Source organism: Pocillopora damicornis, chromosome 1, assembly GCF_964200805.1.
Source record: "Pocillopora damicornis chromosome 1, jaPocDami1.2, whole genome shotgun sequence".
Lineage (NCBI taxonomy): Eukaryota > Metazoa > Cnidaria > Anthozoa > Scleractinia > Pocilloporidae > Pocillopora > Pocillopora damicornis.
Window position 1 is genome coordinate 27225065 of NC_142670.1, and position 27929 is coordinate 27252993.

The 27929-nt window shown below is 36.4% G+C and overlaps 2 protein-coding genes across 3 annotated transcripts in view; both read right to left on the minus strand.

Moving 5' to 3' along the window:
- LOC149053037 (nuclear protein localization protein 4 homolog) overlaps nt 1-27929 on the minus strand; it is a 281781-nt gene that overhangs the window by 147088 nt on the left and 106764 nt on the right. The window contains exon 2 of one of the 2 annotated variants that reach the window (XM_089213658.1): nt 15089-15160. The exons of the other annotated variant lie outside the window; for it this stretch is intronic. The gene's annotated coding sequence lies outside the window, so the exon portion shown is untranslated. The remainder of the gene's footprint in view (nt 1-15088; nt 15161-27929) is intronic. 2 annotated transcript variants of the gene reach the window in all.
- Nucleotides 19311-27475, minus strand: LOC149053044 (uncharacterized). Its single transcript, XM_089182269.1, has 10 exons — nt 27315-27475; nt 25863-26227; nt 25526-25538; nt 25089-25203; nt 23770-24050; nt 23197-23361; nt 22679-22808; nt 21921-21960; nt 21075-21182; nt 19311-20646 (listed from the first exon to the last, which is right to left on the minus strand). Exons 1-10 carry the CDS (start codon nt 27473-27475, stop codon nt 20336-20338), a joined length of 1689 nt encoding a protein of 562 aa, XP_089038395.1. The 3' UTR covers nt 19311-20335.

Genomic DNA, 27929 nt, shown 5'->3' on the forward strand with positions numbered 1-27929 from the left:
CAGCAAAAAATAGTAACCTGCGTTTATCGAATTTACGCTTGCAGAATTCGTTAAATTTAGCTGCTGGAATCCAAATCTTTCCTCGCCTGCACAATCCAAACTCCACCATTCTCCAATCCTCAATATATCTTTGCATTGTAACGCAATAATCTTTGTTCACACGGTTTTCTCCAGCTTGTATCTGATAAGTTTTCTGCCTCGGAACAAAAATACCTCAGAACGTACTTAATATGACCGGTAGTTTTTTTGACTGAGTGAAATTATAGATATGCGGAAATGATTTCCATAGGTTTTCTTTTGTAAGAAAATTATTTTCGTCCGCTTCTGATCAATCCAGCCGCCAATGTTTACATAAGATGAAAATCGATAAGATTTTACGTATTCCTATTGACTAGCTTTGCAATTTGTCCATGCAATGAAAAAGAAACACAGCTGGGTTTTCACCATGGTATGCCATACGCATACCACGGAAAAAGGGAAAATTCCTAGCTGCTAGCGACCAGGGGCAGAGGGAATTTCCACCTTCAGAGGTCGAAAAAATCGATTTTGCTTTATTTCACTAGACTGAATTCAAACATTCAACATAATGTTTCCATAAAATAATCCCGAAATCTTGAAAAGAAACCGATATATTTCGAAAAACGTATTTTTAAATGAAAGTTAATAAATTAGGAAGGTGTCATAATCTCGGACCTGGGCGCATCCCCCGGGTGAGTTTCGCGGCAACCGCTCACGTTGAGGCTCGATTTTCATTTAAGAGGCGATCTCTGTAAGAGCGGTCCAGGGCATTTCGCATCGGAAAAAAGTTTTCCCTCAAACTTTTCCCAATAAACTATCTTTGGTTACAAGTAAATAAAACCACAATAGTTTCTGGAAATACGTTAACATAAAATTTTTAGAGCTGTCAAAAGTCAAAGCTGCAAAAGGCCCTTTTTTGACCTTTTGCGACATCGAAAATTTCAAAAGTTCCTCGTATCACACCGCATGCAGCAAAAAATATTTTTATTCTTAAAGTGTGTGATATATAAGGTGTATAAAATGCATTTCAATTTTGATATTCGTTTATTCAGAGGCTCGTCAAAATTTATTTAAAAACACTCGTTGGAAAGCTTTCTGAAATTGGTTAAAAGTACTCTTTCTTTCTTGGTTGATATTGCTCAAGTCCAGACCAGACCATTAAAAACGCCGCTTGATTTCTGCTAATAAGATGTTTGGCTGCAGAAAAATATAAAAACATCTTGCACTTATTGATTTTCTTCGCTGAGGTGACTTCGAACTTTTAGCGATATTGCTAGCGTGACAGCCGATTATGCAAATTAGTTCATTGAGCAAACTCCGACCGTTTTATGTGAGTAGCTGAATAAATCTTAGCTTTTGACCATTATAAGTAGAAAATAAAGTAGAAAATATAGTGGAAAAGCTTTAAGACCACACCGATTAATACCTTAAACATTTTAAAAGGCCAAAATTTTGACAAATTTTATTATCTCGTGACGAAAGACGTCAACAACAACATATCGAATATCATAATTTGATTGGCGCTCGCAAACCCCTTTTAAATAATTTGGCTTCTGTTATTTCATATTCGAGTTCTGACAGCTTACGCTATTAAAACCTGTATGAACATTTCAAAACCAAACTACAGGATTCTATTTGGTGTAACCGGCGATAACAGCACACACTGAAATACACCGTGACCACTGTCACATAATTCAATTGTGTAATTATCCTGAATTGCTTCTCCCTTCGTAATAAAGCAGCGATAACATCGCCTTTTGGATCAGAATTCTGGTCGGCAGAAATAAGAGAAATTTTGCCTGCACACCGGTCTTTATGAAAGTTTCTATTCAGAACTCTAGAGAGTTCTTGTGGAAAAGGACCCCGCGATTTTTGAGGAAATAAATTATTACGTTACGTGTCACCTCATTTTTCCAACAATTAGCTATATCTATATCGTAAAGCGTGTAATTTTATTAGCTGTCATTCATATGTCTCTTTCGGTACTGGTTTGCTTGGGATTAATAAAAAAAAATTCTTGAAACGGTATTCGCCACAAGAAGTCCTGTTTTCAGTCGCGTTCCTCAGAAACTTCGTTCGGAGACTGACGAGGAGTTTCCGGTTTGTTTAACTTGCCTCAGAGTACTGACTCAATAAAGAGTCATTTCTGCTTAATCCATTTGTCAAAAGAGAGTTTCACAGAAGGAGAGCTTATCTTTGCAAGAGCTGGCCTGTTCGATGTAGAAGACTCAGTTATGACAAAATGTGGGTCTGCGCAAAGCATAGGCACACTTATGGGAAGTTCTGGCGCCAAAGTTCAGCGTGCCAGTATCCGACACACCCTGGTAGCGATTCCAAATGGGTAAAGAGCCGGTATTCTGTCAATTTGCAAATGTCAAAGGCCATTTCTAAGATGTATGGCGTTCTATAGAGGTTTAGACAATACTGCAGCTGAGGGAGCGGATGGTTTCAAACTTAGTCATGCTGTTGACACTGACGTTCAGAAAGTATGCAGTCACAGTCACAACGTGAGGTGTGAGGATTGTGAGAAGCTGAAGAGTATTTTTGAAGGAGAAAAAGGCGCTATTTCTGAGTACACAATGCAGTTGGGTATGTTTCAGAGAGAGGCGAGGAACACAGTAATGGATGAGATAGGATTGAAACATCCAATCACGTTTGATATCTATGACGTGTGCTCGTGGCAAGAGAAGCAAGGTTGCCTAGCCTCAAAGTCAAGATGCTAAGAGACATGTGCAAACATTTTGAGCTCGCATTCAAAATGCAAGATACAAATGCAGCACCTCTTGCAAAAATGGAGGAAATGATTTCGGAGTGCAGATGTTATGCAATCTAGTTATGACGTCCACCGTTAATTATGCAAATGCGATATCCTTTTTCACAAGAACTCTTCAAACTTATGAGAAGGGACTGTTATGTAGACAGGCGTGACGACCAAATATCACTTTTTTCCCTTTCAGCTAGAAATCCGAGCAATCGCTGCTTTATTTAGACATGAGAAGTATTCAGGACAATTACACAATTTGTCCGTTTACGAGACAGAGTCAATGGTCACGGTGTATTTCTGTGTGTGCTGTTATCGCCGGTTACACTAAATAGAATCCTGTAGTTTGGTTTTGAAATATTCATACAGGTTTGAATAGCGTAAGCCATCAGAACTCAAATGTGAAATAACAGAAGCCAAATTTTTAAATAAGTTCGCGAGCGCTAATCAAATTATGATATTCGATACGTTGTTGTTGACGTCTTTCGTCACGAGATATTAAAAATTGTCAAATTTTGGCCTTTTGAAAAGCTTAAAGTATTAATCAGTGTGGTCTTAAAGCTCTTTCCTAATGTATTTTCTTCTTAAAATGGTTAAAATCTAAGATTTATTGAGCTACTCATATAAAACGGTCGGAGTTTGCTCAATGAACTAATTTGCATAATCGGCTGTCACGCTAGCAATATCGCTAAAAGTTTGAAGTCACCTCGGCGAAGAAAATCAATAAGTGCAAGATGTTTTTATATTTTTCTGCAGCCAAACATCTTATTAGCAGAAATCAAGTGAAGTTTTTAATGGTCTGGTCTGGACTTGAGCAATATCAACCAAGAAAGAAAGAGTACTTTTAACCAATTTCAGAAAGCTTTCCAACGAGTGTTTTTTAATAAATTTTGACGAGCCTCTGAATAAACGAATATCAAAATTGAAATGCATTTTATACACCTTATATATCACACACTTAAAGAATAAAAATATTTTTTGCTGCATGCAGTGTGATACGAGGACCAAGCTATTCAACTTTTGAAATTTTCGATGTCGCAAGATGTCAAAAAAGAGCCTTTTGCAGCTTTGACTTATGAGAGCTCTAAGAATTTTATGTATTGAAAATTTAACGTATTTCCAGAAACTATTGTGGTTTTATTTACTTGTAACCAAAGATAGTTTATTGGGAAAAGTTTGAGGGGAAACTTTTTTCCGATGCGAAATGCCCTGGACCGCTCTTCCAGAGATCGCCTCTTAAATGTAATTCCATATCTTGTCTACATCGCGCACTTTAAAAAGTCACTCGTAGAAGCTCTTTGCTTGTGGAAAAATCTTTGCTAACGGAAAAATCAAGAGCGGAAAAACTCCTTGGTAAAAAAAAAAAAAGAAAAAAGAAAAAAAAGGCCCAAAGAAGAAAGAAAGAGTACCATTCTGTAAAGAAAAGAAAAAATTTCTTTTGTAAATGAGACTTGTAATGTTGGAGCTCCACGCTGGCGTCCATATTTCGAACAAAGAAGTCGCCGTCCAACCAAACTTTGCCATACACAATGTTGAAAACGAGGTTTCCTTTTCTTTATTGAACCCTGGATACAAAGACATCAACATTCGCCTCAAATAGTAATTTTAAAAGTTGTCTGTCGATTTGTTGTCTTGCTCCTCAGCACATTTTCCGGCTTCTCCATTTTTACCGCGGGTTTTCTTTGCCTTTGGCAACTTTGCTCATTATTGTGTCGCCCTCCTCAACGCTCCACCGAGCGATCGAGAATCATTGACGCCAGGAGGTGCAGTTGTTCCATTGCTTGCGGTTTGAAGAGACGAGATAATTTCCTTGCGTGGGGAGATGTTGTTTGCGAACTTCTATGAGCTAAAATCTCGAATTTGATTTTAGGAGGAATATGACAAATTTGAGCGAACTTATTGGGTACATAGATTTGTCCGATTTTCGTCAAATTTCACCAAAACATTCAAGGAATAATGATAACGGATGTATAAACGGTTGTGAATACATGGAAGTCATATATTTGAACTGCGGTTAGAGACGTGAACATGAAATCGATCTATCACTTCTTTTCACTATTACTTAAGTAGTGTTCATTACTGCGAAGATCACTTTCATATTCACGTCTTTAACCGCAGTTCAAATATATGACTTCCATATATTCACAACCGTTTATTCACCACTTCACGGGTTTATTTGGAACCAACACAGTGACCAACTTCCAGTCGACTTGTTAGCTCAGTTGGTAGAGCACTGCACCGGTATCTCAGAGGTCATGGGTTCAAATCCCGTACAGGCCTGAATTTTTTTCAGGCCTTCTTTACTTTTTAAGTAGTGTTCATTACTGCGAAGATCGCTTTCATATTCATGACAACGGATGTTTCGGGAAATCGTGATATTTGAAATATTTGTCCCATGGCGTCCATTTACGCGACACGCCTCACATATTTTTAACTACTCCAACTTTAGATGCCGATGATCATGTCTAAAAGTACACCCCGAGTGACCACGCGTGACCACGAGTCACCACAAGTCACCACGAGTCACCACGAGTCACCACGAATGACCACGAGTGAAAAAGCAAAAAAAATCCATTATTAACTAAAATAAAAATAATTGATTAGCTAAGAAAAATATTAAGGTGAATTTTATGGGAAATGCTAAAGGAAAAGGAACTATAGGGCTGACCGACATTCCGCAAAGGAAACTACTTTGCGGTACTGACGACTATCGACTCAAGTGAATCAAGTTAATCCCCTGACACTTGATCTATGGGGAGTGCATCATATATCTGTTCGTCTCACATGTTACTGGTGAAGATGGCGTTCTTGAGAGGGAAGTAATTGTTAAAGGTAAGCCGAATTTGGTGTGGTTGGTTTAAGAATGAATTTATAATCATTGGGAATTTTCTGAGATAATGCTCTTATCAGCGGCCATCCCGTGGGGTTGACCCAAGAGAACCCCCGTGCATTTGCACCAAGACATTTGCAAATTCCACCTATCCAGGGCCAATATTTTTCCACAAAAAGCTTCTACTGTCCCTCCCCCGGAGAACATAATTTGAAAGGAATTCCAAATTGTAACGTAATTTCCTGCATAATTTTTAATAAAAGTTTAACAATAATATATATAGTTAGCAAAATATGAATTATTCAAACAGATGGCAATATAAATATTCAACACCTAATCATCAAAAGATTAGCATGGAAGAGATCATAGATTTCGTGCGAAAAATGTTTTCGCTATGTTAGGGAAGGATGACAAACAAAAGGGGACAGATTTACAAGAGAAACGTAAGACACGTTTACCTTTTTCTCCGTCGCCACTTTGGAAGCCGTTCAACGGTAATACCCAGCCCCCCCCCCCCGTCCGGATCTTTCATTTTCAAGATAGCGGCGATGTTACAAATCCCGCGGGTCTTTCCCCGTGTATCTTGCCTCGGAAGTGCAAAAGCGGTCCAATGCCCCCGTCCCGGGCCAAAAACTGGAGACAAAAGTCAGCAAATTCCGCGCTATTCCCCAGTATGTCCCCAGGATCAACCCCCCCGGGATGGCCGCTGATAAGTGCATAAGATGCATCATTCCTCTAACTTGGGACATGCTACATGATTATCGGCTGTAAATTTGAGCGGTGATTTGAGAAATTATCTTGTTCATCGACGCAAAATGTTGAGTAAACTAGGTTGAATAATTTTGCGCGATACCCGCGAGCAAATGTGTGTAACGGTCATGCAAAATTAATTTAATTAATAGATCCTTAAAACATTTTCAAAAGTCATTTATTACGGCAAAACGATACGATTGCGTTACTTCAGTCGACAGCTTAAAGGTCAAACTATGAATGAAGCGTTGACGACTAGACTTATTACTAGACTTATTACAGATTACAAGGAAAAAATCACATTCGAACTTAACAGAAATTTAGATTTTGCTATGAGCTTTCATAAAAAACTTTCAATAAAATCACATTTATTTCACTTTTATTCGGGGTTTTTAATGAATGAGGGCTACAGTTCTTTTTCCTTTAATACTTCCCTTAAATTCACTGAGATATTTTTCTAATTATTATTTTATTTTAGTTAATGATTAATAAATTTTGCTAGTCACGCAATCAAACGCCGGCAACACTCGATCGAGAGAGATGTGGATTTATATGTGTCATAAAATGCTTTAAAAAAATAAGGTATTTTACGAGAGAAGGAAGCAAATAATCATAGAGATCTGCAGAGTATTCTGAAGTTTTTATCTAGCAGACAGCATGAACAACACGCTTGAGTAATTCGTACGGAAAGTCTACGGGTCACGCAACAGTTAGTTTGGCGGAGTTCTGCATGGAAATGTTCGATGGCGGTAATAAGGATGTAATAATATGTGTGCAAACCCTCAGAGTAATTGGTTAAATACAATGGCAGTGAACGCTTCATACATTCTACCTATTTTGAAGCGATTTCCCTGGTAAAAACCAAGAAAAACCGAGGGGGGGGGGTTGTCTATCTCTCCCCGGAAAAACCAAAACAGAAACCATTTTGTCTTTATTAGTTTTGGGGTAGATCCTTTAAACTGGCCAAATTTCACTGAAATCGATGAGATGGTATGTAGCACGACTGCCTGGTGCTCTCGTGGACACTCTTAAGCTTTGTTTTGAATGTGGTGTAACCCTGTTCCTGGCTAATGATACATCTCTTTCAGGAGAATGAGGTGAAAATATCCACCAAAAGATGGTAGACTAGCCTGCAGTTTTTTTCCGGTTAGGCTCTAATTAACAGCTCTGAAAGCCACGCAATATTTTCAGCACGATTAAGCTTCATGTGGCTCCTTCCTCATGTCGTTGTATTATTTTACTTTCAAACAAAATTTAAGGTCATGATCAATGTTTACAGTAAACATACAAATATGTAGTAGCTCTACTCTAAGCATGAAAGATTTCATTATAAAATAGTGCTAATGTTCATATTCAGTGTTTTCAAACCTGGAGAGCTGTCTTGTTCACGATGTTGATCTGTCTTGCCTTGAGGAACCTCCATAGCTAAAAAAGAACACAAAAGAAAATATTATTTATCTTCCCCGAGCGCTTCAGTGATCAGTTCATTTTCCAAACTTATCGGTTGAAGTTCATATTAAACAAGGCACAATACAAAAAAAAAAAAAAAATCGGTGGTTTCTTTGCACAGCTTAATCTCTCATAAGCTTCATTCCGTGATAATTTATGTCTTGCATGACAATCTTAAGTTCAAATTAAAGCATTTAGCTGCGGCTCAATTTGGATAGACGTTTGGTATAAAAAGGGAAAATTCTTAGTTGAGAGCGACCTGGGGCAGAGGTAATTTATCTTCCCTTGAAAATGAAACCATGACTTGGATTTCACATGATCAATATTCCAGAGACAGAAAGAGGGATGCCCTCTCGATTGTGGTGTTTAGGGAGTTTTACCCAGCGTCCTTTGGTTGTATTTACCCATTGCTATAACCGTAAACATGGTGAAATATTTTAAAAACCGAGTTATTGTGTAAACTTCAATACTAGTCAATGTGACTGTATAAACGGTCAAATCAAATTACGAACTTCTACTCAATGTGAAACACACTTAGCTGCGTTAGACATGATTAACAACCGATAAGAGAGATCGAGATTAAAGCGGCAGATTTATAAAGACAAGCAACCTTCGGAAATACTACAACCACTTGATCAATATTACACAGATTACTTCCTTAAGTTCACGACACTCTTAGTTTATTCTGAAAATGGTTCACATGCAAGCATAGCGACCTCCCGAGCCCCTGAGCCGAATTTTCCACGAGTACATCTCTTTCCAAACGTTGTGACAATAGTTTAAGCGTTCTGCAGTTTTTCATCAACATTTCCGGGGAAATGAAAGTTAACGACCTCGCGCTCGAATGGTTATCCAGCATCTTCAACCCTACGTTATCTTCTATCAACCTTGATCTTGCTTCGCTACTGGTATTTATTAAAATCACATACGACTGTATACACGATGATAGTTATACTGAAGCAGGTTGTTCGGGGCATCTATGTAATCAAGGGTACTGCAAACAACGACTGTCTTCAAAATATCCTCTAAATCGCTGCACTTAATCTTACCTGGAACACAGAGGTAAGGATTAAACCAATCTGTTACTCAAATCTCTTGGGAAAATTCATCCACAGCTAGAGTTCCTTTCCTTCGGCTGAGGTGTAAAACTAAATGATTTGTAGATAACTGTACAGTACTTTTACAAACGAGAAATTCGACGAGACCAGAGGCGGGAGACGAATGACGTTCGATTCACCGCTTCGTTTGTTTCCTAGAATTTGAATATGTAATCGTAAAAATTCGCACAATTAAAATAATTACTTGACCATGACAATGGAAATCAAATTTCCTAACTGTCACAGGATTACTTGATGAGGTCTTTGCCTTACTTTACGGTTACATTCCTCTGACCCCTATTTTTATTCAGTGGTTAAATTTACTTCCTTGCATGTGTTTATCTTGGTTACATCGTTCTCATTTTCATGAATGTCCGAAGATAAGTTAAACCGACAAATTTTACAAAACTAAGAAACCTGTTCAAGACTCTGTGTCAGTGAATTAGAGACAAGCGAAGAACAGGGCGAGTTAAAGTTCCTGATCCCACGGCAGCTTTTTCACTCATTTTCATTAACCGAGAGCATGACAAAATTAAGGCTTTCATCAGCCCTGCCCCCTCCCCACCCATCAGACATAAATGGCGCATTTTGGGTAATTCCGCACTTTTCTTGTTATTTAGTTCTTCGCTGAATGCGTGACTGAGCCCACAGGCAGCCCAAGCTCGCACAGTTACCCTTTAAAACTATGCAAATATGATTATTATTTTGGCCGACGAACGAAATATGAGGATTTGTCTGAGAATAAACTGTTGCATACTTAGCCCAGAAATTTGAAATACTTTTCAACAAATAACTTTACTGGCCTCTATATTGTTTTTTCATTTGAATTTTGTAAGTTTTTTGAAGCTAATTTACGGCCGCATAGGTAGCTTTCAGTTCCCTATCTTGCCTCTCTCAACAGCGAGCTAATCAGCCGCAAACCAGCCTTGAAAATTCGAAAAAAAGCTGTGTTATCTTTGTTTTCAACCAAAACGGAATCAAACTTTCAAGTTGAGAATGTGACTATTCCAATCCTTTATGATCCACAACACAAATATACTGAAACCTATCGATTATAAGCTCAGCGACTATACAACTTTGTACGAGGTTTAGGAAGAGCTTATAAACGGAGGGGCCTGTATCTGGGGGGGTCTATAAACGGAGGGCCCTATGTCCGAGAGGGCTTATGAAAGCAACAGAAAAAGCGAAAGCAGCTAGGCGCTGATCAAAATACGTTTTGCATTTATTGGTTTTTAATTAAGCTTCAAAACGTCAAACGAAAAAACTAACAACACGAACAAAGCTGTAAGATAAGAGAGCTGAAGTTCAGACTACCCCCTTAAAGTTCATCTTTGCTGTCCTAGTATTAAATATTTTTCTTTAGTATTTTATTAATATTTTTTCTATGTTGAAAGGTAGATGGGCATTTAATCTGGGGGGAGTTGGGGGCCTATAAGCAGCAGTTTACAATGCTTATATCTTTGCTGTACTCATGTACTAACAAAGTGTTAATGTAAAAGCATGGACTTCCTGTGGTGTGTTAGGCTGTAAGTGGGGTATTGTACATCTTTCTGTTACAAAATCCAACTGAGGTGAAATGAGCCATAGATATTTTTAGTTTATTAGACACTCTTTCCAAAAGCTCGGAAAAGAGAGAGCCACAATAGGATATAACAAATCCTTATCAGCATCACACAGTGCAACTGCCACTTTGACTTCTCAGGGACAGAGGATGGGGACACTGATGCAGAAATATCAAAACTTGCAGATTTCAGATGACAATTAACAAGCAACATGACTAGAATGCACAGGTTCAATAACAAGCCATCAAACTAAGTTTACTTACTTTACTTCTTATGATCATATGCCCAGTATTCTTTTCGATGACTGATCTATCTGTGCTTCATGGGTTCAACTGCCCAGCATTTAAACTACTACTATTTCAGTTTTGAAACATAATCTTAGTTTTTAAATGAAAAGTACACAGGACACAACATTATCATATCAAGGGTGACTAAAAAAGAAATCATAAACTGGTTTCCAATTTAGAATAAGCTCTACACTCAGTATGCAGAGTAATTCTCATTTATTTCATATTAGCAATAATTTTCTTTTACTTTGTTGATTCCAAACTGATGTTGGCTTTTCCAAGTAACTAAAAAAACAAAACAAATTAAAAAATTAGTAAAATCATAGCATTCAAAATAAGCATTACATTGTTTTTAAGTTTCCACAGCCCAAAAGTCTCCTTACAACATTTTTCATCCCAGACAAAAAGTAAGTGGGTCCCCTGTGGCGTCTTCTGTCTCTGAACTTTGCTGCAACAGGTGTGGTTGTTCTCTCTTTGCAAGTTTCTACACTAAGTTTTTCTTTGCTTGCAACAAAAATACATCATCAAACCAGAGGGAAAAAAATAAAATACATACTTAATTTTTCATAGATAAGAATCCCTATTTTATTTACAACTTGTCCCATAGGAAAAAAAAGACCAGGCACACCAGGTTTTCTACTGTTTAAACATAAACTTTCTCTGAACCTTTAACCCCAAATAGTGACAAGCAACTAATTTCTCCATGCAATATTATCCCTAAATTATCATTATTATCATGAGAATGAATAGAGGACATGATTACTATAACGAAAAAAAGCTCTTGATTATTGAACAAATTCTCCTTGTCAGAACATTAGGAAATACATAGAGAAAAGATTGGAGAATATGCATATAAATAAGATGTTAAAGTGTAAAGAATTAAAACAGACAATACCAAATGCATGTGTATAAATTAAGGATTCTATTATATCATTGTGCTTCTACGATTTCCTTGGCTTATAGTGTGCTCTTCCAGGAATTGGCACATGTGAGCACAGGGTGCAGATGGAAAAAGTGTATAATGGCAGAGCAATAACATAAGCATCATCTTCCAAATATGATGAATTTCATTTCTTTTTTTCCATTGCTCAATTCTATGAATCTAATTTAATCTCACATGTATTTTTAAGGAGAATCCCATGAGCTCAAGTACATCTCTTAATTCAAAGACATGAGTGATGTTTAGAAAGCTTTGGTAACTGCACAAGCCATGGGAGTGCCTTTTGGAAACCTTTCCTAACAAGTAAAGTGTAACCATAAATTATGACATGCAAGAGCTGTTTATACATTTTTATGTATGATATGTTCGAAACAAAATCTCTTAGAAATATTGCTATTTGTACATTCCTGGTGCACATTACTCAAAACATTTTTAACCAGTTAGAAAATGCCTTAAGATAATTATATTGTTTGATTTGATCATTCATTAGAATGAACACATCAAATTTTATGGACACATCAAGTTTAAATGGTTTTTTTTTAAATTATGAAAAAGTTTAGCATTGTTTAGTTATCTTAGAAAGCTTTAATTTCAAGCCAGTGTGTAGTATGGAAAACCTGTAACTTAATAACTGACTAAACAAGTTACTTTTCAAAATAATTCACAATAGACCAATCAGGAATGAAACATTTTGTTTCAGTATATAATGATTATCATTAGATTATTTTAAAGGTAATATTTGAATTTAAGTAAAGAAAGCACAACAGTCCTATGTCCAGGTGACTTGCTGTAGTCTCATTTATCTTGAGTCCTTAATTTTTGCAAATGACTGTTAATTAAAATTCGGGAGAAAATAACAAAAAAGGACACCAACAATTTGACAATGAAAAGTTAAACCCCATCCCTCTCTCACCGTAGGACAGTACCCACTACATGATAAAAGTATGAACCTGATTAATTCTGATTAAAGCTGACTAATTTGAGAGTATAGGAGTTAGCTTGAGAGTACACGTTTAAGTATGTAAGTACTCAAAATTCTTTGCAATTGTTTAATATCATGATGTTATACCTCCCAACTCAAAAACCATTTTTTATTTGACCCTAATTTTCCCCTTTGGCTTCAGCTCAAGGAACATTTGAGAGTCTTGGGAAAAGAAAACTTACTGTTTCCCTTGAAGCCAGTCATAAGTACTTAATATGTTTAAGTTCATTAACAAAGTTTGAACTGAAACAAACTCTGGACAGGTATGGCAAAGAATGCATTGCATTGAAAAACCAAGGCTTCCTTTTTCTATCACCCCACTCTCTGTTGAAGAACTTAACCCTGTTCACTTGGCTTTACTAAACTACACTTAAGAAACAATCAGTAGAGTTGTTTGTCTAAGTATTTAATCACTTGGCTCACTTTTGTAGTATTCACTCAGTACAACAGATGTGCAAGAGCTACTTTTATCACATGGAAAAGAATGTTTAATTTATTATGGGTTTTATGCTAGTAAATTAAATGTAATTGGTTGTTGCTAGATGATAATCAGAACAAAAGTCAATCAATTCCTGTAATTAAATTTTGCTCTGTCTTGATAGCAAGAATTATTCTAAACATCTGTCACTGAGTACAAGATATACTACTGTCAACCAACATGAAATCTCCACCAACCCTGACAGGACACTTTTGTGCCCCCCCCTTGACTATCTTGTTGTGACAATAATTGAGTTTGTGGTTTGAAATCTAACATGGTATCAAAGCTAATTAAACACAGAAAGAAAAGAGAGCCTGGTCAGTCTACCAGGAAACTTACTGCTTGTCTTCTACAGGCTTTGAGAGTTCAAAACTCCTTATCACAAGCATGTTTGGTAATACTGTCTTTCTGGGACACTGACAGAATCCATAAAGAAGGGCCTGAAAAAAATTAAATAAAAACCATTAAGGAAATAAAATATCTAAAACAACTTGACAAATTTTTGGTTGACCATTAAAACAATCTCAAGCATATTCTCTGAAATATTAAAAACAAACCATGTCAGATTTTCAGTTGAGTGAGTCAACTCTCAGATCTCGGAAGTAAAAGGATCAAGATTTCAGGTAGTTGGTTAAGAGGAGACAATTTGGGACAGATTTGAACACTATAATGATCTTTTTACTTGTCATACACAGTGCTATTTATAACATTGATTGAGCCTAAAAACAGTCTAATATTTCCAGGCTTTCCATGACCCTGGTCTGTGATTGGCTAAAATACTATAATCAACCAATCAAAGACAAAAATGGCAATTTGGTGTCTTGTATTTTGCAGTGCTGTGGCTAAAGTTGGTTTCTTTCTTTTTCTCTTTTTTTTTTCCTTCTTTTTCATATTTTAAAATATTAATTACAAAACCACACATTACATTTACAATACGTCAGCTACCTTACTTTTACAAAAAATTACTCATGATCAGTAAATTCCATTATAATCCAACAAATACAATTATTTGCTTGTGGGCAATTGGTCTAAGCCCATCACATGACAGAATATCCCCTAGCTAAAACTGGGGGATATGCAAGAATATACCTCAAGTGATATTCCCCAATTTTCAAACCTTACATCTAAAATGGAAAACTGTGTTTATAGATTTGATTCAAAGCGTTGCTATAGGAGGAAAATGTTTCTTTTGTTCACAAAATCATTTCAGAGAACACTGACACACCATAAACAGTAGTTGGTTCATTAACATTTTTCTTGTGTTGAAAAATATTTGAAGGATAAACATAAAAAATAATATCCATTATATACTGAGCCAAAAAAATCAGAATTTCAGGCAACCAAAATCAGACATCTCTTCAAGACAGATTTATAGGGTAATATCTTATCATCAGTATATATCAAGAAGCAGGTATGCAGGTGAAGGGGAAAATTATAGAAAGGAACTGCAAGATGTTGGAGACTTGCTCTGCAAATGTTGATAAGCTGAACAAAACAACAGCATCATTAGTTCAAAAAAGATAAATAAAAGAGAAAAAAAGATGCAAATCTGGTGGTTTGTGGGGATCACAGTCCCAGAGGACTGCTCTTATTTAAGGCCAAAAATACTTTTAACAGTCCAAACAAAAACATTCTCTTTAATATACTTCCACACAAAATAAAAAAAAAAACTGAAGAATCAAAGGAAGGTGAACAATTGAAGCAGTTGCTAAAATAAATTACAAATAATAACTTACTTTAGATATAGAAAGCAAAATAAAGGAGAGCAAAAGACACTAACAAATGTTGTACCAGATCCAGGGAGAAACAGCTGGTTAAAGACAATAGGGAACGATTTAAAGCGAATGAGAAAAATGATAAAATTTACAGTAAAGAACTTATACAAAATAAGTAACTTGAGCAAAAAAAAGTAACAGATAAACAAACAAACTGACCATATAGCTTTCTTCACTCTTTTACTTCCAAGATCTGATTGTTAGTTCTCCTCTCTTGCTGTTACATTTTTCCTGGTAAGGGACAAGGATTCAGTGTTAGATCAAGATGACAACTTTGACATGATAAGTCTGTGTATTCTCATTACCTGTTTGCGGGAAAATGTATATTTATTATATGGAGAAGTTGCATATTAATCACCTCTGGGAGTTTAAGGGTTAAAAAAACTCTTACAAAATTCTGCAAAGCCTAAAATATGGGAAACTTAGGAAAGAAAAAATTAATCTGATGAATTGTTAAATTTTCAATTAAAAAAAAATAGATGAAAGTAGCAGACTTGAAAACAAAAGAGCTTAATGAAAATGCAATGGAAAGAAAAAACTATATGAATTTAAAACAAATTATGTCAATGTGATTTTTGGCAGCAACAATGCATTTCATTCATTTCTTAAAAGTTTCCTTCTTTCTTTTAATTAAGTCACATAAGGGGGCAAAATTTCAGAAGAAGACACATATTAAACAGTTAAGTTACTCTCTGTAATCCTAAAGTGCAGTAGCAAACAAATCTTCCCAGAGATCACACCACCATAGTGCTTTAACAGCTGACATGTGACTACTCTTTAGTGTTACTCTTTTCACTCCTTTATCACACTGCGACCATTTAATAAGTTGTCATCAAAAATAAAATATGACTTTGACTAAACTTTTTTTGTTTCATTTCAGTGGTGAGCCAAAGAATCCATTCTGCACTTAATTAATTTAACCACAAGTTGCATTATGCTGAAGGGTAAATTGAAACAAAATAAAGCAAAACAAGAAAAACAATGAGTAAAAAAAACCTGAAGATAAATTTGTCCTGAAGAATTCATTTTAAGCAGCAACTACATGTAACTGCTATTTTTCCATGGAGAAAAACATATGTAAATCCTTCACATTATATAAGCTTAATTAGCCCTTTAACCCCCAGAAGTGATTAACAAGAAACTTCTCCTGATAATATCCTCACATTATCCAGCAAACAGGTAACAAGAATCCTAGAGCTTATCAGGGAAAAGTTGTTATGCTGATTTAACAACAAATTCTTACAACTAATTTACAAGATAATGTGTAGCAGCTAGAGGGGAGATTTAACAATCAGATCTTGGGGGTTAAAGGGTTATAAAGAAACAAACCAAACCTTACGTGCCTTAGATGTCATTTTTTCATTCTAGGTTCAAAATAACTTTCCTGTTGAGTAATTTGTCACGATTAAGATTAATACGAGTATTGCTCAGAAAAAGAAATGTAAGCATAAACTGGAACAATCCCTAGCTACAACCCCTAGCAGCAACGTGTACCGGCATTTGAACAACCCAGTCTTGGACAATCTTGAAGCTGACTTTGTCAAAACGTACATATACTTCAGGGCGTGTAATTGAAATGTATTAGAAGAGTGTCCAGATCACTCACCTCCGTTCTCAAACTCTTACGATTTCGCTACGATCTGCCCCAGTCGAAGAAACTTTAAACCTTTTTGGTGCCCTAAGTGTCTTAAAATGGCTTATGTTGGTCAGCTAAAGCTTCTCCTGCAGCCACAATTGCCCAGGTCTGTTCGATCTCTTCGAAAGCCGACCTTCTAATTGAAGGCTATTTGAAGTCATAAAAGTGTGAATCCACGCTGCCAAGCGACTTCCAAAAGTCCAAAAAAATTTTTTTCTCATGGGTCTTGTTCCCAGTAGAGACGTTGAGTCAAAAACTAAAATTATAAGATCTGAAAACATTTCAAAGTACTCTTCGATCGCCATTTTGTAAAAACATAGTAACCTAGCCTGTTATGGACAATACCGCTACAGGGCAGCTACTGAAGGCTCAAAGATTGGCATAGATTGCAGCATTGGCGCGAAAATAATTTGACTTGAAAAACAAAATAGTAAGCTTCTAACTTGGACAAGATTTTAACAGCTTCTCAAGCAATATCTCGGAAAGAAAATAATAAAGAAGTTATCAGCGCTGCAAAATGTCTGATACACCTCCCTTTGATTCATTTTTAAAATGGAAGTTGGGGATTGAAAGTGACAAGGAATATCATCTTAGTTGTGGACGTACCCTACCCTTTGCTGAAATTGTGGTATGATTTTATCAAGACACAGAAAAATGATAGAAATCACACCTATGGCAATGGCTTTGTAAAAGGTAATTTCCGACATCTTTTGATGTTTGATTTTAGTGCGCAGACGCAGTAAGGTGAAACGCAGCTCGTGTTGCGTCCGTGACATCGGCCGCTGACTGACCTCGATTTCTTGCCATGGTTAAGCCTGTCTCAGTATTGGCCATCTGGGGCAACTCTGACCTTTTCTTCTATTTCTGGAAATAACACATCCTTGCTGCAAGCATCTTTGCAACGATCTCAATCATTTTCAATCTATTATCTTTGTACTTAATTCGGCTTCTCGGAGCCATTGTCTTTATACCATACACGTTGTATTCGCAAAAAAAACCGACATTTGAAAACAACGACTTGAACGCTAGAGGCGACTTCAGTGTTAACCCGGCTACGTTTTATCATTCCTTAGGGATTTTAGTTCTAATAGCCCAATTAAATTTTTGTGCACAGCCTGTGAATCAAATCTATGAAGTAAAATGTTGTATCCTTCCTCGTACTAGTTTATAAGAATGAGTTTGCTAGTACCTGTAGGGCTTTACACAATGATATTTTCCAGGCTCCAAAATAATCACTTTCCTAATTAACATTTCTCTTAAATCTAATGGTTTGCTCGCCCTGACAGCCCAGCCTCATGAACCAGTCCGCAACAGGTGTGAGAAGCAAATGAATGACAGAAATAAGCGACCCTGTTCCCTTATACACGTTTCTCAATGTCGTTCGCTTAGTTTAAATGTGGCATTTAAAACATTTTTTATATACTACACATTTTCTATTTAGCCAGGGTACCTGAATAATTATTTGATAATGGTGTTCATAAGAAAATGGTTGGGTTGAAATATATCATAATGTTTTGCCAGCAGGTAACTGCATTAATGAAAAAATGTTAAAAAAAAGTGTGCATTCAATTTATATCCTGAGTTGCTGCATCAAGTTGGCCAATTTTAACAAATACTCAAGCCTTTTAAAACCTCTTATGTTAAAATCTTGTCAGAGTGAACCAGTGAAAGTCTTAGTTGATGGTCAAATGAATCCTTTTTTCAGATCAATAAAATGTATTGTTGTTTTTCATGGTAAGCGTGATGTTGCCACAACTCCAGTTTCCAGGACAGAATTTCATAGATGCTAACATATCAGAATCTCTTTTTATGGGTCAATAACAACATCGACTCAACTTTAAAACTAAATATAAAACTTGATTGATCTTTGGATTAGTTTCTGTTATGCACAAAGATATTCTAACTCTAGCTTGTCTTCATTGAAATCTAACTTTCGCAGCGTAAGAACCAGATGGTAGACAAATTTAGAATTTCAGTGGCTAGGGTTGCCAGGATAGAGGATAGTTGGTTTAAAGACATGTACATTGATATGCAATTACAGCATCGGTCTTTCCAGCCAGAGCAGTTGAAAGAAGAGAATTTAAACATCGACTCGAGTTGAAATGTGACTTTTCTTTCTAATTTTCTACGCTTATCAGAGGAGTTTGACAGTTTAGAGAAAAACCTTTGAAGTAAACAGTCATAAATGGCGACATCAGGAGAAGGTATAAGAGATGCTAAAAACTATTCTGGCACATTATTTCAGTGACTACTGATCCCGCGTGTAAACCCTTTAATAGACCGGTGATATCTAGATCTTAACTCGAAGTCGTTTAACGTCGTTTCATTCTGTCTAAACCAAAATTAACAAACACGGGCAATAAAATATCATTTCAACCGATACAGACATCTAGGGAAGAAAACATTCTATATTCTTGACAATCCGTTCAAACAATAAGGAACGTCAACAAAAGTCTTCAGCTGCTTGAAAATACCGCTGACTAGCACGCATGTTGATATGTTGATCACTTTGCAAGTTATGAGAATATCTTCCTTCCGTTCCACATCTCGTTAACTCTTCGAGAGCCAGTGCATAGGAATTTTTAGAAGTTGAAGGGCTGGAAAATAAACTGACTGGAACTCTGCTTTTAGGGTTGGCTATATAAATCTATGTTATATTTGACAGGGACCACTCGTCGAATCAGGGGTGAACTTGTTGTTGAACTTTCAATGGGGCGAAACCTCTATAAACCACAAAGAATCATGGGAGTTAAGCCTGAGAAAGAGACATTTTGTATTTGATTTTTGCTGAATTTTTTACACTTTTTAAGAACAAAAAAGGTAGCTCAGCATCTAAAAATTTTATTCTAAGGCCGTTACACGTTTTATACTTATCCACCACACTGAGACAAGGGGAATCTCACTCTGTACAAAATTACGCTGTTAATTCAAGCTAACCACAAACGATTAATTCAACTCAAATAGTGTCTAGCATCTAATTTTTCCTTTCAGTGTCAACCTAAATCAAAAATTAAGAACACGAGAATATAGTAACTGATCTCTAACTTAAGAAGCCCTTAACTGTTAAACCAATTCTCTATGTCTGTTCCTTAGGAAATGCACAGAGAATAATAAGGAGAAAATACATTCTAATTTCAAGCTGTGAAGTATGAAATAAGATGGTTGAGGGTAGTAATGAGCTTCACATGCTCTGGACGACAGAGCTAAATAACGAAATGTGACATCACAGTTATACGGCCAATAACACGGGCTCAAGCGTTTGAGGTTAAAATTCAGCGAAATTTGCGGCGAAAAATAGGGCTGGCATTTAAAACCAAGGCATTTTGTTGTCGTTGAAGGCATTTTCCTATTTCCAGTGTTTTAAAGAAGAAAATTAAATTCTAAAAATATCTAAGGGGTGTAGAAAGTTTTTGGAAGTTATTCTGGAAGTTATTCTGTTAAAAAACGCCTAGAATCTATAGCATAGCACATCGAACGTGCAAACGACTCAAAATCCGCGCCAAAGCGAAGCGCATGCGCAGACGTTATTCAGCTCTGTCGTTCTGAACGTCTGAGTGAATTCCGACCTTAGTATTCTTTAGCTAGCGGTTCTCGAGTGCAAGAATACGGGTAAATATGTTTTTTTTTTTGGAGATAATCTTTCCCCAATCTTGAATCGCAAGGAAAACTAACGACTTACTAAGCGCGAATGCTGGACACAGACGCTCTTTAGAGTACTCACAAAGATATTTGACGTAATACAGAAACGACTCAGTCTCTATCGTATATGACTATGGAGAGTCATTTCCTACAATCTCATCGCAACAATACTGCTGTGCTAGACGTTTACATTCCACCAATTTGTGACACAACTTATCGTACAAAACTTTGTAAGTGGCTTCGCAGCCTACTTTTTCTTTCCAAGTCATTAACATTTTATAAGCCTTCTCTTCAAGCTCCTTCTTGAGTTCATCAAAGCTCTCTATTCTAGATTCGTTGAATCCCAGGCGTCTTCCTAATGTCTTCCATTTTCCTGCAAGTTCCCTGGACAGACATTCCAACTCCTCATCTGATGGTTCACCATTTTTAACCAAATAGGTACCTGAGGATAACAACGGAGGGAGATTAAAAAATTAGAAAAGGGGTGCTTCAAGGCTTTGGCGAATAGCGAACAGTTGTGGCGAAAGGCGACTTCTCACCTTTTGTTATCATTCAATACCGAATCGTTTGCCCTAAAGATTTTCAAGCTTGTGCGAGGATACATTTGCAGCGGCAGGGAAACCATTTTCCCAACCCATACATAAAAAAATAAGATACACAGGTGTTGGATTAATGATAGAGTCCACTTTTAATTCATTATTTTTTATTCTCTTATATAAGTGGGTAAAGGGGATGTCTAAGAAATATAATGCCAGTCTTTCTGCATAAACAAATTTTACCATGCATAAACGCGTAACAACAACATGCAAACTTGAATAAAATACAATTAAAAAGGAAAATCCATCGCGACATTTTTAATCTCGGTACTACCTGCAGATTGGCGTATCCTCTTCCTAGGAGCTGCAACAGGGCTGCATGACGATGATTCTGAATTTGGACGCTTTACAATTGAATGTTTCACACTTTGGGAGGAAATTCCTGCAGAATAATTGAGTTAAATAGATGGCTGGCTTGAGAACTAATGTAATTTTTATGGCACTGATGGTTCGGAAACGTTGATATGGTGATCCTGGACTGTGATCATTCGGGTATCACCCAGCGTTCACAAATTAAAGTAGTAAGTTTTGTCGATTTCTCTTATAAGTAACAATGAGCATTGACAAATTTGACGAAGGGGGCCGTTATATGGGAAAATATTCGATTTAAGATTTCATTTGCAAAGCAATAGCGGGTGCAAACGATTCATCACTGTCAGAGTTATTCCATCATTTTAACCATACAGCCAACGGAATAATTTCTAGAGAATTACACTTCTTTGTGTCTTTGCCAAGCCGTTTTGTGCTTTATTCGTTTTCAGCATCAAATTCCCTGCAAGGAGGGACGCACGCACCGTGGTCTGCATTGAGTTTACGGATACATAACAGAGACAATAAGCCATCACTGTTGAGCGCGAGGGGGGGCACGGCCCGATTTATTAACACATGAAGTAAGGCAGGTTATTATGACTTTCCGTTGAGAACACGTGCTTTGTCACTAAAAGCTACATTTTAAAAACCCATAGAGCCTACATTTCTGAATTTACATATTTTAGAACAAGATGACTGGTGTTAAGGAGTTGTATTTATTCGAACAACATATTTTAGAACAAGATGACTAGTCCAGTAAATTGTATTTATTCGAACAACAACAAAACCTACAACAAAAACAACAACTTACCACTTCCTTCTTCAAAGTCAGAGGTGACAGGAATAGAAACCTAAATGGAGGAGGAAAATTTGCAATATTACGGGTGCGTATGAGATGAATAGAAATGAGGAAATAAAGAAATTTACTAATTAATAAGAAAAAGGAAAAATAAAAAGGCAGAGGCATAGAAAGCGACTTTAAAGCAACTGAAAAGTAAAGTAATCACAAAATAAAGTAATCACAAAATCAAAATCAAAAATTTGCAAGGTCCTGCATGTTCATGTACTGTTTTCTGTGGGCAGGACATTTCTTTACCTATTCGACGTTTCTCAGTGTTTTTTTTTCTAGTGATTCGTCCTTAATAAGTTTCGTGCCGCCTTAAATGACCTCATTATCTTACTCGGAAACTAGCTTTACTACTCCTAGGAGAAAGAAACCTAAAAATGGAGAACTTGCTAAAATGGCTTCTTTTCATCTTAGTAAGCGGTCTGACCACAGGCAATGCACTTTGGAAGTAAGGTGAGATATTTTTATTGAGAATTTGACTGTATTTTTACTTCCTAAGAGCGGTCGTAATTATTCCAACACAAACTAAAATTTTCGCTATGACTCTTATTTCACAAGATGATCATCTCACAACTGGAGCTTGGGCTGCCTGTAGTTAAAACATTGCTAATCCTTTTAATTAATTGTCATCTACTATAGTAAGGTTGGCATCAGTACTTTATTAGCTCTGGGCTAAAAGTGCATTTAATTAGGAAATCCACAAACCGTAAGATGTCACCTACTTGAGACGCTAATACCATGATAATGTTGCACAAAAGTTCCTGATTTTGGTCGCAAAACTTCACTCCTGGAACACTCTCACCTCCTAAGCAAACTTCACCACCTGTGTAATAAACTTTGTTCTCGTGGAATCTGTTAAAAATGAAATGAATTTAAATGAGGCAAACCTAACGTACACCAGCCGAGTCTTCGTCTAGAAAAGCACACGTTTTGAAATCTTTCCTTACAACCGAAAATGACAGCACATTTAACGAGAGCCCTACTGAATATTTAAAAACGAGCACTTGAAGACAATAAAGCCGAAAAAAAAACCAACATGTATATCTCCATGGCCCTATTGATTGATAAGAAACCTAGAAAAGCAATGACGAAAAATGGTTCACTGACAGTTGAACAATGTACAATTTTACAATGGAAGGAATAAATCATTTCTTTGTAAAACTAGCATGACGTAACCTAGAAGTATTCAAGTAAATCATATGTACTTGATGGGCCAGAAATAAGTTGTAATATATTATACCTCACAAACTGCAGGGCATTTTTTTGGTCTGTGCCCTGGGGTATGATAGCCTCGGAAAGAGACACCAAAATTTTCTCCTCTCCACAAACTGGTTTAGAAGAGCAGCCTTCGTCTTTGTAGGGTACGACACATTCCGATATTTTCCGTATTACATCATAATACAGTCTTTGAGGATAGCAAAAAAGTTTGAGTTTAAAATGTCCACGAACACCGGTCTCACACAAGCACGTAAAAAATCGGGCATGCTGAGGCCTACACCTATAGCAAAGTTTTCCTACAAACTCAGTGAAGCCCGAAGAAGATTGTAAAAGTGATCTCATCAACTTGATTGGACGGAATCTATCGAAAAAGAAAAGGAAAAATCAAACACAGCTCAAGCAATCCAATGTAAACGATTATCAGCCATTGCACAATAATCTTGAGTATATACGTACTCTAGTGGTCATTTCAATTATTGAATCTATAGTTAACTAAAAGAAATCCATGTATGTATGACTGTACACTAAAATACGTTTGAATTTCCTCTACGTCATGCGTATTATTTTTCAAATAAAGCCGACGACAAATACTTACCCAGAGAAATGCCTAACTTTAAATTGCACTTTCCCATCTACAAGACGTGGCGGTTCATCTAATTGATCTGTAATGTCTTTCCAGTCATGTGCTTCACATTGTAATATTCTCAGTTCACCGGGACGTAACTCTGCCAACTCTTGTTTTCCTTTACGGAAGGTGAGAGGAATCCTTATTGTTACAGGCGCAATGAGACTAACATTTTGAGAGCCTGAAATGTAAAGAACTGGACCGACAAGTCCTCCCTCTCCTTTTAGCTCACTGCTTGGGAATTCTTGTACCTGGATTTAAAAGCAAAACAAGTTGCTGGGCATGTTAAACCACTCCCAGCATAAAGATAATTTGCTTTACATTGTGAAAAGGGAATTTCAGGATGAAATTTTGAAATTATCTAAAAAATTATAGTACACAATGTAAATGTCCTTTCAAAGTTTTATGTAGTAATATAAGCATTATAATGAAAAAATGTATACACTGGACTTAATAAAAAACGTCTGATTGGTCAAGAGCACTCAATCGATATACAGTAAAGAGTGAAGTTAACATAATAACCCAATATCAACCGCAGATATTGCAGTTATCATGTCGAGTTCAACCTCTGCCTAGTTTCCAAGCCCTGACTGTCTGTGAAGTATTCTTAAACTTTTGCAAATTTAAAGAGATGTCTTCTTTCCTAATTTGTTTAAAAAATGTATAATAAAACAATAATTTAATTTGGTTTTTGCATGATGTCATAACTCACCAAACCTTATGTCTGTGTTGTCTTCGGCTTACATAGATAACTCAGACCTTGGTTTTGCAAATTCATTGTGATATCATGCATAACTTCATCCCCTAATTGCATTAATTGCAAACCAATACAAACCAATTTACCTGACAGGAATGATTTCAATTTGACATTTATATCAAAGCAAAAGTCTGTTTGTTGCTTAGAATGAGTTTTCTAAAACCTAGTTTTAAAAAGGGAATGCCCAGGATCCATACACATGGGGACAGTAGTACCACAAATAATTCGAAGTTACCAAAACTGCTGATTAGAACTTAACCACATGAGTCTTCACACGCATGCAAGCACAAGCTCAACTGTCCTGTGTTTTAGCTTAAAGTTGTTAATTAATATCTCTCTTTCCATGAATATTGCCACCAAGTTCATGGAGTGTATGACAAGTAACTGAGGGTACAGGTTATACTATTGCAACACCTTTGTTTTATCTCTTTGCTTTTGACAATCCCCTCACGCCAATCCTATGGCTTTCAAAACTGGAAAATGAAAAAGTTGCAGGACTCATGCATGTATATAATTTTATAGTTCCATGCACCTTGATTGTCACACAGAAATCTTGATAAACAGGAACACAACTCTGAGGAATTTGGACACTGACATCAGGAAGGTCAGGCACAATACAGGTCAATTCCGGGCCTCCTGCAGTACCTCTTGAAAAGGTGAAAGACTTAGGACGCCAGACTGCAGCAAATGAAGAAACTGCTGATTTTGTGCAAACAGCTTGTGCAAATGGGAAAAGCCACTTGGGAACTGTTGAAGTTTCTGCATATAAAAATAAATGATTGGAAATGCATCCTTCAGCTGTGTTTTGAAGTCTTCAAACAATAAAGTTACCCCCAACAGATGTCATTATGATATTTATGCTTCAAAGAATAAAGTTTGCCACAACATGGTTATTGAGGAAAATTTATATTATAGTGATTAAAATGCATTGGAGACTTCATGTAACATGCATGCAATAATTACACGTACTGCTTGGATACACCTAAAGGGTAAACGAAAAAAAAGTTCTAAAGTTGGATTTGCAATGCCTATGAAGAAGCAAGAAGTCTACTTTGACATTATGAGTGCAGCATGTCATTCATTGCAGGGATAGATGTCCGCATCTAAGTCAGTGCACATCTACTCCTTCTCCCTTAAGTCAACTGATAAGTTCGTGTTACAGGCTAGGTTTAATTTTGGGTTAGGAGAGAGGCAGCTGCACATTTCTCAAATGCTGACATTGATGCCAGCGAAAAAGGGAGCCTAGGAATAACATGATCATTCATTAAGTTATTCACACCTGTATTTAATTAAAACATAACGTTACCTGATCCATGCCAAGTATTCTCTGTCTTTAATTCCTTCCATTCGTTGTTCTCTTGGTCAGTCAGTTGCTTGATAACCACCTCATACCCCTCCAAATATGGGGCACTGTGCAGCAAAGATACAGTAAAACTTATTCCTTCAAAACTTTTCTTGTAATCCAGATCTTGTGGACCATCATGAGATATTTCAATAACACTGCTAACCAATATCTCATCACTGGCAGTGGAGGGGGAGAGGGTCCTGGGGTTCCACAATAAGCATCTACATGTAAATGGCACAAGTTGTTGTACAGCTCCACTGCAAAGTTTGATAGAGGCACCAGCTTCCCTCAGGTGCCATGAGTCTTCCTTACCTCCGATTTTTCCTCTGAAATACAAAGGAAATTAGTTATCCAGCATTTTAAGATATTTTTCCCAAGTGGAGTAAGCAATGACAAAGGCATTTAAAATGCAAGTGGCAAACTGGCAGTTTGAAAAACTCATTCAGATATTGAGACTTAATTTCAAAACTAAATCTAATAAATGTTATTTTTCTTTTCTTTCCATTAATTTGCTCCTCTTTGACTGAAATAGCGTGTAAATATGCGTCAAATATGTGCAAATATTATCATCATAAATAAAAAAATTTATTAAAATGATTCACTATCATTTTTGATAATAATTAAGTACTCCTTTATTGATGGAAACACTGAAAAAAAAATGTTGAATACCTGTAGAACATGGTAATTGAACTGGGTGGAGTAAACTTTGTTCTGAAATCATACGCGCGACATCTGAATCAAAGGATTGTGCAGCAGCATTAGACTTGAAATCACTAGTATGATTTCAGACTAAAAGTGCATGGCAAAAGTTCAATTACCACTTCATTACATTTATTTTAAATTTGCAAAATTCAGTTGTTAAATGAATAAAGATTTTTTTTAAAGCCGGTACAAATACATGTATGTTATTTATCCAGTACTGAGCTGGTGTATAAAATGTTGTGAAAGTTGTCTTTCTTTTTTTCTGAAATTTGATTGATTTCCTAAAACAATTGGTTAAATCTGATTTGTTGCTGTATTTTCGTGGAACTTTCTCATTAGCTGGGAAATCGATGCACTTTAGAGCAAAAAATGGTGCATTTTATCAATAAATCGTGCCAATGAAAACCAATCAGATTGCAAGGATCACCAGTGATTTGAGCATGAATGTAATAAATTTTTAATAGCATTACAGTTATTAAGCATGAACTTTATTAACTAAAGATTAAAAAGAAAATAACATAAAAGAAAGTAACTGTCATTTATAAAGAGGTCCGGAGGGTTGTTCTTTAGTCAGAGCACTTTGTCAAAAGTTGCCATTAGTTAACACCTCCTAGCAACTCCAACCCTGCTCTTTACAATGGTCTGTGAATCCATGACAAAAAAAAACATGGGAAAGGCAAAAAAACTGAGTCATTGCAGAAAAACCCATACCTTTTGATCAAAGTCTTTTCATTGTCTTCAGTGTCTACTGTTGCATCTTCTATATCTGCCAAATCTTTCCTGTCGCTGTAATAAGGTACCTCATCCTCCTCTTTGGCTGGGGAAATTATTATTTTGAGGTGTTTGGTTTCAGTATACAATATAACGGACATTTACTACCACTTAATTCCCAATATCTGTTCAACCAAAATTGTTTAACATGGGGTCTTTCCGCACTAACGAAAAAGTTGTTTATTTAAAACAATTTTTTCGTCATCACTAAATTTTGACAAATTTTGGCCAAGGCCGACAAATCGTGAAACACATCGTCGACAAATTTGTCCCAAGTAAAATCTGGACAAAATTAATTAAATAAGCAAGACCGTGATAAACTTATCGATTAATTATCGCAAAAGCTACGAACAGCGTGTACCTGAACTGAAATCAGTTTACTAGAGAGGCAAAAGTTCTTTGCCTTTGGCAGACTAGGTCGAGCGGTAAGAGAATTTTTCAGCTTTGAAATTTATAATGTAGATGCAATACTCAAACAAACTTTTATCCTTTGATTTTGCCAGGACAATTTTAGGTTGGAGTCATGAAAATCGCGAAAGCTCTGATATGCATTGA